Source organism: Phalangium opilio, unplaced genomic scaffold (genome assembly GCF_054372755.1).
Source record: "Phalangium opilio isolate 3A_F unplaced genomic scaffold, DU_Popi_V2 ptg000079l_1, whole genome shotgun sequence".
NCBI classification, from domain to species: Eukaryota; Metazoa; Arthropoda; class Arachnida; order Opiliones; family Phalangiidae; genus Phalangium; species Phalangium opilio.
This window is the reverse complement of record NW_028324187.1, coordinates 6884049-6895212: the sequence shown is the minus strand read 5'-3', so window position 1 is coordinate 6895212 and position 11164 is coordinate 6884049. Positions and strand designations below refer to the sequence as shown.

Below are 11164 nucleotides of genomic sequence, written 5' to 3'. Positions count from 1 at the left end.
TACGAGGGATCCCCTTCAGTCAACGAGGGAATATCCACCACGAAGCGCTGAACTTCTGATAAATTGTGTTATTATTTATGGGACTGTGAACATTGGACTTTCGCGAAGTGTGTTGTGTTTTGGATATTGACCCCAATTACCAAGCTGTGAGTACTGAACCTTATTTACTTGAGAAAATTCATCAACGAATGCCTATGACGACGCGCAGTACAAAAGGGAACCAGATGTCTGATCCCGATCAAAACCCCAGTCTGTCTCCAGGCGCCGCTATGGTAAACACACAACCTGTATCTCAAGCCAGTACTAGCGTCCTACCACAAGCTGTGGGCGGGGCCAACGACACTATGACACTGATGACCCAAGTGTTCCAGAAAATGTTAGACGACAATAACAAGCGTCAAGAAGCGTTAATGCGCAGTATGCTTAATGTACAAAGTCAAGCTCAAAAGACCCTAATTACGGACTTAGCTAATAAGTTTACCCATTCAAGCAAGATACTTATAACGATCGGAGGCCGAACCGCGCTTACACACAAGACAGTCGCGGGAACAGATCGCTATACGAAGAAAGAGGTAGAAGATTGGAGAAGTCGCCTAATTACCATCGAAACTCAACGAAGTTCAAGAATCTTTCGACACAACAATCAACCTCAGAGCAAATGGAAAATTCCTCCATTTCCAAGCTGCAAAGAAGCAATAGCGCCTTGATATGCCGTTCATGCAAAAAACCGGGACACAAAGCCTTCCACTGTCCAACTAGGAGCCAAGAGAGGTCAGAAGGTTTAAACCACGGGTATGTTACCTCTATAACGAGAGAAGATTCAGACCCAGAGTACGAAAGTGGCGAAGATTACAACCCGGAAGGAACAATTTCTGCAATACGCGCCATTGCAGACAACGACAATGACCAGAGGAAAGAAGAAAGCACAAATCTTAAAGTTGGTAGAACGCCGTCCCGGGTGGAGATAACTGCCCATCAATCGCTCAATAGAAAAGAAAATTCCCACGCGACAGCAGTAGTCAAAGCAGAACTAACGAAACAGAGTAGACCCACGATACCCGTGAGAGTTGGAAACTGGGAAGGGTTAGCAATTTTAGACAGTGGAGCCGACTTCACAGTCATGTCTAAAGACGTGTACGATGCAACTCGAGAGGCATCAAAGATCAGACCATGGAAAGGCAAGAATGCTCGTACAGCAAATAGAACAAAGATGAAGTTCCTTGGAAAGACCACTGTGAATATTTCTATTGGGGACAAGTCCTGGAAGTTCCCTGTTGCAATCACCCCCGCTTTAGAAGATGGTTTCTTATTAGGATGGGATTTTTGTCTACGAACCGGGTTATACGTGAAGCCACACTTGGTAGGCTATTTTTTGGGGTCGGATGAGACATTCTATCCTTTACCGGGCACAGAATCAAATTCTCAATCCAACCCAGATACAGAAAACTGCGATTCTGTCGCCACACCAACTGAAAAAAGTCTTGGCCAACACGAAGAGACTGATCCAAACGCAAAACAACCTCAAATTGCTGGGTCAGAAAACCAAGAGAAACACTACGATAAGACTCACAGGGCCGTAACATACAACAACGGAGCCTTAGTCCTTGTACGAAAGAATCCTCTGTTAAAAACAATTAACAACTACACTAAGAAACTCGCCCCCAAAGTAAAACCACAAACATCCCCTGTACATTATCAACTTAAGGCTACGAATGATAGTATCAACAACGGAGTATTCCACGTGACAAACGAAAACGCTCATACGCCTAGAAGCGATACGTTTCAACCTGGCCCTAGTCACGCTCAAGATGATCGCGAACGTCCCCCAAGTGAACATCGTAGTACACCTAATCGCAACAACCGATCAATTAGTAGGCTGTTAATGAACTATATTTTTACGATTTTCAATATTTTCTTTATAACTTTTGGATTTTCATTGTTTTATTTTGTTATTTTTAATTCTTATGGTCCTTTATGTTTTTTGTACAATTTGTTGGATGCATTGTTTTCAGTAGTTCATCATCCTTGCTCCATTCTATTATTCTCTTTTTTGCGTCACTTGTACGCTCCTCTAAAGGTGGGGGAGTTTGTAGCAAGGATATTGGAAAGTATCATGGAAAAATACCTATTCTCGTATTTTTCCATGATAAACTTGTTTATCACTTTTAACCCTTCCCTGGCCGGGGATTTCCATTGACGTAGCTCGAGAGCGGGACCCCGGGGCAGGGGAGAGAGAGGTAAAGAAAGGACAGTTCGTTGCTAGCGCTGTAAGAAGAAACATCAAATGCATTAAAGACTTTTTTTTTGATTCAACTTGTTTCTTCATTTAAAACCAGAGTCGCGATTTAAACTTAGTGGTGATCGAGTTAAATCAAAGATTACTAAACCTCGTCACAACTATCTCTTCCCCCTAGCCAGTTGTTAGCTCCCTATAGTCTCTCTTATATTTTTCTCGCATAGATACTAAAGGCCCCTATGACAGGCCCATACTTATGGAGAGTATTATTTGGTTATGATTAAAGTTAAATTAACGTAAACAAAATTCAAATTTGGTAGCTTGTAAATATCAAGGCCGGAAAAATAATGATTAACGATATTTTTAATTAAGGTTGTGTTTTACCTCAAAGTCTTAACTTGTTTATTTTTAATTGTTTTGGGCAAATCCAGTATTTTAAAAAGTTCATCTATTCTGTCCCATATAAGGTTTTCGTCAACTAAGTTTAATCTACCGAAAAATTGTAGAGTTTCCATGGTTGTTAAGTCCTCGTAGAGAGCCAATTCCTATATCGAGGTATTTGTTAAGAACTTTTCGTGGTTTTATAATTTTCTAAATAGGGATTTTTAAGTACTTGTGGCATGTAACCGACTCCTGGACCTGGTACGATTGAACCCTTTGACTTTGGTCTTGACCCGAAAACGCATATCTCTCCAGTACCTTTACCTTTTAATTGACCAGTGATAACTTTCAATAATGTGGTTTTTCCACAACCGCTAGGCCCCAGTAAAGCATATCTGTATGTATTGTTTAAGAGTAGGGAGTTAAAAACACTGCTGTTATTGAATTTTATAAATTTTGTCAATATTTAGTCAATAATGGACTGGAATTTACGACTTTTGTCGATAATTAGTCGATAATGGATTGAAATTTACGAATTTTGTCAATAGTTAGTCAATAGTCGAGTGAAATTTACGAATTTTGTCAATAATTAGTCAATAGTCGAGTGAAATTTACGAATTTTGTCAATAATTAGTCAATAGTCGAGTGAAATTTACGAATTTTGTCAATAATTAGTCAATAGTCGAGTGAAATTTACGAATTTTGTCAATAATTAGTCAATAATCGACTGAAATGTACGAAATTTGGCAATGATTAGTCAATAATTGACTGAATTTTACGAATTTTGTCAATGATTTGTCAATAATTGGCTGAAATTTAAGAATTTTGTCAATAATTAGTCAATAATTAAATAATTTACTGAAATTTACTAAATTTGCTAATAATTAGTCAATAATTCAATAATTGACTGAAATTTGTCAATAATTAGTCAATAATTGACAGAAATTTACGACTTTTGTCAATAAATAGCTTAAAACACGGTAAAATTGTAGTATTATGCCTCCACGGATTTTTAAAACTGTATACTTTAGAAGGTTAAGAAATAGGCCGAAAAATATGTGCAAAAACGTCTACCGCTCTAGACACACCAACTAAATTCGATTAAAATAAAAATTAATTCACAAATTATCTACCCTAAACTTAACGAATTTAAAAAAAATGAGAAAAACATCTAACGCAATCGGTATATTTCTTAAACTCTCTATTACAACTAAGTAAAACGAAACCTTAAAAAATAAAATAAAACACTTTTCCAAAAAATTAGTATTCCTACTGCATATCGCCTTAAGCGACAGTATACACAATTATAACCATTTAGCGGCTTTCAACTAACAAAAAACTCCGTAAAAACACGTATTTCTTAATAAGAATTTCCAGATAAAGAAAGAGTCTCAAAGACTATATAATACTAACTAGAACCTATTTAAAATTAAATAAATGAATTACTTACATGAGGCCGCAGGGAACACTGACTTTTATATTATCCAACACTTTCACCAAGTTCTTTTTCTTTCCATAAGAAAAACTACAGTTTCGAACTTTCACCGCTAAATCCATTTTATACTCAAATTTTTATTTTGAAATTGAGAGTGTGTGGACTAAATATTTTCCGGTTAAAATTGAGAACGGTGGCACGATTTAAAAAGTCCTTCCAAGTTCACAGCGACAATCCAAATACCAACCTAACCTTTTTATTTTATTATTAATTTTTTTTTGAAAACGTAAAATATTCTTATTAGTTAGAGAGGTTTCTATTACCTGTTTTTCATTCAGGTTTTCTAAGCGGCTATTGGCTATTTGGACCCGGATAATGGCATAACATAATAGTTTATCACCGTAGAAATTCTGATTTGGAACACCCTTTTTTGAAGGGATAGTTGCATAGTAAAGGTTTTCCATTGGCATTTTCCATGGAAGGAAAACCAAGAAGATATTATATCTAGTTTATTAGGGAGGAGTTATAAGATGCCTAAGTATTCGCGCGTGCCATAGTCCCAGTCCCCCTTTCAAAATACAAGGGGGGGGGGGACGTAAAAGGAGGCCGGGCTATTTCGCTGCCTCTCCTCAGTCGGAAAATACAAGTAATTTTCCCGTCATTCGCGTCGCGCTGACGTGAGTTTTCAAGAACCAATGAGATGCTGCTGGTTGTAATTTAGAGGCGGGGATTAACTCCGGACCCACTATACGTTTGGACTGGAGATAAAGCTAGAAATGTGGATGAATGAATTTATACCTTCTCCCTCCCTAATAAACTAGATATCGCTTCTTGATAAAATACACTGTACTTCGGTCTTACCATAAGTTTATAAGATATGTTCCATAAGTATGGCCTTCGTAATGCTAGAGACAGCTCGAGCTAGTTCGAGAACGACAAGCGAGAATTGAAGTACTACACTCGGGTGGTTAATTTTGCAGGACTTCCATCTTCCTATTTAGCCTGCGCCTCACCAAGCGTATGTCGCTTTACCTCGAATCTATGACCTACTTCACTCACTTCATGACAAGCTCCAGTTTGTAACCAAAGACAAACTTATGGCCAACATATCTTATGAACTTATGGTCTTACCAATCTTTATGGAACGCCCCTTAAACTCGTTTCAAGGTTTTTTTCTTAAAAAGGGTTGGGTTTAGGGTTACCACTATCCCTTTAAGATTTCACGCTGTTTTCAATCCATCATTTTGGGGATTTTTTAAACTTAAGATTTATTTCATTTACTTTGGGGAATTTTACCTTCAGAGGTTCATGGCTTTATATACTAATGTTTACGCACAATTTATCAATACTATTTCTTATGGCAGTTAGCATATCAAGCACAAATACGAGGCAATAGCCTGGGCTGGTATCTCTTCCCCCATTATATCAAGTACCACTTAATATAATTAATTATTTTGAAGATGAAACAAATAAATAAATAAGGTTAAAGAGATTAGTTTGAGCCAAAAATGTCCAATGAATTTGTCCTTCGAGGCTAAGTTCGAGCGGACATTTCTCAATTTTCCAGTTAAAAAATGATTAATGAACGAATGATTCTTGGAACTTGAAAAACTAAAACATAGAGAACTTCAGTATGTTGCAATTTAAGTTAGTTAACACTTAACCAAGCTGCCTTTGAAAAGAATGAATTTAGAATGAGTTAACCACTTTAAAAGGGTCAAAAATCGGACGCAACTTAAACTTTTATTGTAGTAAATATTTTAAAACGTTGCAGGTGTACTTTAAGGCTATTTTTGACATTTTCACATATTTTTCTTAGTCATTTCAAATTCAAAGCGGGGTAAATTTCTAAAACGGTTAGTTGAGGGATGATTGTTAGCGTGGACACAAACAACTATGAATGGAACACCTGCGCTTCAGGGAGTATATCAGGGTCAAAGGGGAATTTAGGAGTAGCTACCCTACCCAACATGGTAGGTAACCCTTAATTCATCCAAAATTATTTTGAGATGACAGCTATCAAAAGTACACTGATTACAATAATTTTATTGATTGATTGTATCTGTGTCCTTCGGGAATTAAACTAAAAACCAGAATATCATAGCAATTAATTTATCAACTTGATATTTCCTACTACAACTTTTAATTGTTGTAGATAAAACTATAGACTCACTATCAAGAGTAAATATAAGCATAGCCCACTTGATCATGCGCTCACACACGCAAACAGCTTGCGTCCCTCAGCACGCGATCGAGTGGGCTATGAACATAGAAGAGAGTACAACACTTACGTTGCGTAGCGAAGCGCACCATCTTGTTTGAAGATCGCGAATTTTGACAGAAAGTGTACACAGAGTTAATAGCCCCTCGTAAGCAAAGGATAAATGAATAATAGACACATTGTTCAGTGTTATATGATATTTCTTTCTTTATTTATTTATTCACATATTAAATAATTTCAAAAATACAATTGTCACAAGGAGAATGATAACTATTAATGAATGATGCATCAAATGGTTTGATAAGTGAGATTATTTTTATAGGCCAGGCATTATATAGGCAACATTATCCAATACCGACCCCAAAACGTCCTTGGCGCATCCATCTAAGTTATTAACTTGCGCGGTTAAACACATTAACGGGGCCAACGCGCATAATGTTGAATCCAAAAGTACTGATAAACTACCGGAAACTGCGATTTGTCCCTTAAATAAAAATATAAAAGGAATTGATAATGTTATGGTCCCATAGCGGCGGAAAGTGTCCTGCCAAGTTGATTAGATTCGCTTAAGGCTACGGTTTATTGCGGCGTACATTTTTACTTTTGCGCTCGTAAGGGCTACAAAAGTATTAGTCTAACCCAGGATGGCTGGCCGGTGGGTTCAAATTTACAGGCAATCAAAAAAGGGAACGCGAAACTTATAAAAATGTTTTGACTAGTTAAACTAACGTTTCTAAGTCAATTAAGCGTTCATTTTTACTTTTGCGCTCGTTAGGGAAACAAAAGTATTAGTCTAACCCCAGTTGGCTGGCTGGCCGGTGGGTTCAAATTTACAGGCAATCAAAAAAAACCACGCGAAACTTATAAAAATGTTTTGACTAGTTTAACTAACGTGTCTAAGTCAATTAAAGTGATTAAAATCAACTTGTTTCAACCCTTTAAAACTGCAAAGTGGTTAAACTAAATTAAAAATACCTCGTGTTCGGTCAACCTTTGACCTATGATACTGAGTGATTCCCCCAAGAGTTTTAAATGCGCAGCGACATCAATGGGCGCTGTTCCGACTGGTCTAACAGTTTCGGCCGCACCTCCACTTCCTATGGTACCGGGACTTGTTGTTAAAAGATGGCTATTTAAAGTATTTGTTGCTAATAATTTATTAGAGCCAAAAGAGTCTTCTCCGGGTCTATTTAAGACTGCTCCTGTTCCACCCAAAATATGCTGAGACAATATCTTCAAATTGGGGTCGGACGTTTTACCGGTGCTTATGAATGTCAGCCTCTTATTGGCTAGTTTCTTGGCTTTACGTTTCCAAGCCTATTGAAAACAAATTTAGTAGACTAAAATCTATCACGAGAAGAAGCTAAGTTTTAAAAACTTGAAACGCGTGAAAATTGAGGCAGTTTCATCATTTGAAAATGGCATTGAAATATTTCAAAAAAATCGTTTCCTACCATTTTTTCTTTATCTTGCAATGATTGCCAGACTTGTCCCATTTTTTTACTTATCATTGAAAAATCTGCTATTAAAAAAGGATCATTTTGGAAACTAGAATAAGTTTAAGACACCAAAATGTACCGGTAAATCAAGACAAAGCTCTTACCCATTTTTGGACATTGGGAAACGATTTTTTTGCGATTATTTTGACACCATAACATGTAAGCTGTCATTGGACGCGGCGGTTTACGCGGCTATAGAAAAATATTTGTAATTGTTTCACTTATTTTTATTTCTTATCGTAAAGGTAAGTTATCGTACACGGCAGGGACAAAGTTAACACTATAATTTCCTACCTTAGTCATTCAAATAGATAAAAATAAAACTTACCGGTCCTTCTCTCATTTTCTTTTGACGTCCAGGTTTTCCCTTTGCCTTTTTCTTATCCCTAGATGACGCGCTACTCTTTTTGGGTACTCTCTCAATTTTCTCTTCCTTAATAAGCTTTGGCGAGATTAAACCATCAAAATTACTGTTAGAAGATCCATCATCGAACGCGGCTGGATTCCCCAAATTGGCTAGAACAGCGGCTGCTGCATTTACAGCGGAGTTAGGGCTTTTCCCTTTTTTAATTGGTGTACTTGTGACAACTTTCTTCATGGGTGAAACCGGTTCTTTTTTAACTTTAGGTGCTGGGATCTTTTTGGGTTTTTTAGCGGGTGGTTCCTCAACTATCTTTAACTTGTTTTCTTCCTCGTCAGAATTAGATTCACTCGTACTGTCGTCGTCATCGCTGTCGTCACTGGTTTCGTCACTGTCATCTAATCCCAATGGTCCAACAGCCTTCATGGCCCAAAAAAAAACCCCAAAACACTTACTTTATAGTTCAATTTTACATGAAATAATTACAATTCTCACATTTGGTGAAAAGAAACTGGATGGCTTGACTTTACTCATGTTCATGTTATTCATGTTCATAGTCATATTCATGTTCATGATAACATTCATCATGGTTTGTTGGGGTATGATTTTCTCTTTTTTGACCATGACGGGTTTAGGAGTTGAGGCGGCAGCGCGAGGTTTGCCTTTAGCCACTGTGGCAGGTGCCGTTTGAATAGTGTTCATTTTTGGCATACCAATATCTGAATCACTGTCCGAGTTAGAGTCACTGCTGTCTGAACTTGAGGATGAAGTTGAGGAAGATGATGATGAAGATGAGGAGTCGGAGCCTTTAGATGAAAATTTGGAATGTTATAGTAGTGACAGTTTGTGTTAAGTGCCCATAGAGCATAATGTAGTGTCTAAGGCAGGGAATTGCAATTACACTATTGAAAGTTTCTATTCTAAAGAAAATATAGGTATTTTTATGCGAAAATCGACCGTTTTCATGCGAAAAACGACCGTTTTTATGCGAAAATAAACCGTTTTTATGCGAAAGTCGACCGTTTTTATGCGAAAGTCGACCGTTTTTATGCGAAAGTCGACCGTTTTTATGCGAAAGTCGACCGTTTTCATGCGAAAATCGACAGTTTTCATGCGAAAATCGACAGTTTTCATGCGAAAATCGACAGTTTTCATGCGAAAATCGATTGTTTTCATGCGAAAATCGATTTTTTTCGTGCGAAAAACGACCGTTTTCGTGCGAAGATCGACCGTTTTCGTGCGAAAATCGACCGTTTTTATGCGAAAATCGACCGTTTCCATGCGAAAATCGACCGTTTTCATGCAAAAATCTACCGTTTTCATGCGAAAATCGACCGATTTCATGCGAAAATCGACCGATTTCATGCGAAAATCAACCGTTTTTATGCGAAAGTCGACAGTTTTCATGCGAAAATTGACCGTTTTCACGCGAAAATCTACTGTTTTCATGCGTAAATCAACTGTTTTCATGCGTAAATCGATTGTTTTCATGCGTAAATCAATTGTTTTCATGCGTAAATCAACTGTTTTCATGCGAAAATCTACCGTTTTCATGCGAAAATCTACCGTTTTCATGCGAAAATCAATTGTTTCATTCGAAATTCGACTGTTTTCATGCGAAAATCAATTGTTTCATTCGAAATTCGACTGTTTTCATGCGAAAATCAATTGTTTCATTCGAAATTCGACTGTTTTCATGCGAAAATCAATTGTTTCATTCGAAATTCGACTGTTTTCATGCGAAATTCGACTGTTTTCATGCGAAATTCGACTGTTTTTATGCGAAAAGTAGCAATTATTAGGACTTACCTGTTGGTACAATTCCAATTCGATTATTATTCATAACTTGAGGTTTAGCTCTTGTTCCAGGTCCAGAGTTTGAAAAAGGCATTTTATTCATTTTCATTGGGTTGGCAGTTGCAGCTACAGCTGCAGCGACTGGTGGTAAATTTGAAATGACCCCCATACTCATATTTGGGTGCCGTTTTTTCACAGGTAATGACATATTAGTGTTTCCAGCTTTTGGTGTTTTAACAGGAGCTAATTTCCTTGTTTCCTGAAACTTCTCAGGCTCAGAATCATCTGACATTTTAGCCATTTTACGATTTTTCGATAGATTCTGATTATGTTTGCCAAAATTCGCGGGTATAGCGTGGGGGGAATTCATTATAGGAACACCATCATCATCCATTTCCATTAATTTAGCAGATTTCTTACGAACTCTGCCTGATCGCGAGATGCCAGCGTTGCTCATACTCACAATATTTTGTTACGAAACCTAATGAGTGAAACAAACATTCGTCAAAGTTTGTTTAAAACATTAAAACTTAAGTAAAAAAACTTTCAAACAGCGCCTAGTTAAGTTAACAAATGAAGATTGGGAATGAACAACATTTAAATAACACGGAATTACTTGATTTGCATGATTGTTAAAGTTTTGTCTTTAGGTATATCAAATTATATAAAACAAACAATCTTACTCAAAATAAAAACACTTCTGAAACCAATATTCAAATTCAAAACAAATGAAAATCGCGAAGAATGATGATAATATTAACAAGCCAAGGCTAGCGGAGGAATAAACGGTCTTAAGCAGACGACGACAACAACAACATTGAGATGTGCAGGACCTGAAATAAGTACAAATTTTCACCCGCTTAATTTAAACCAATCTTCCCGTCGCAAACGGATTTTCCCGACGTGAAATTCGAAGCAAACCAAGGCACGCAAAGACTATAAACCCATGAGAAGCAATTTTTGACGTTTTTAAAGTATTTTATTTTATTTCCAACTTATACATTATACTTAAACGTTAATGCTTAAATAATAACACAGTTTAGCCTAGTAATCCTTTATATTTACATAACTCTTCAATAGAACCGAGAAACCGATCAGCATCTTTACGTTTTTTTGGAACTAGTTTAATAGCGCAACAATACAGAGGAAACTTTATTACATCCTAAGGTCGATGTACATGAAGAGTTTTATTAGTCATAGCATAAGGTTTAATGAGAAATTATGTTTTAAACTT

General features: G+C 36.9%; 2 protein-coding genes across 5 annotated transcripts; both read right to left on the bottom strand.

The window, feature by feature from the left end:
• Positions 1-2616: 2616 nt before the first annotated feature.
• On the bottom strand, positions 2617-4174 carry LOC149654528 (ABC transporter G family member 23-like). Its single transcript, XM_089845262.1, has 3 exons — positions 4068-4174; positions 2850-3012; positions 2617-2781 (listed from the first exon to the last, which is right to left on the bottom strand). Exons 1-3 carry the CDS (start codon positions 4172-4174, stop codon positions 2617-2619), a joined length of 435 nt encoding a protein of 144 aa, XP_089701388.1.
• Positions 4175-6452: 2278 nt separating this feature from the next.
• LOC149654527 (uncharacterized) lies at positions 6453-10744 on the bottom strand. 4 transcript variants are annotated; one of them, XM_089846106.1, is made up of 8 exons: positions 10614-10744; positions 9943-10411; positions 8629-8939; positions 8101-8553; positions 7877-7964; positions 7728-7795; positions 7249-7590; positions 6453-6757 (listed from the first exon to the last, which is right to left on the bottom strand). In XM_089846106.1, the coding sequence occupies exons 2-8, from the start codon at positions 10385-10387 to the stop codon at positions 6590-6592; spliced, it is 1875 nt and encodes a 624-aa protein (XP_089702232.1). In that variant the 5' UTR covers positions 10388-10411; positions 10614-10744; the 3' UTR covers positions 6453-6589. The 4 variants fall into 4 exon arrangements, with proteins under 4 accessions (XP_089702232.1, XP_089702233.1, XP_089702231.1 ...); XM_089846107.1 differs by having other exon boundaries at positions 7728-7792; positions 10547-10709; XM_089846105.1 differs by having other exon boundaries at positions 10547-10708.
• Positions 10745-11164: the final 420 nt, after the last annotated feature.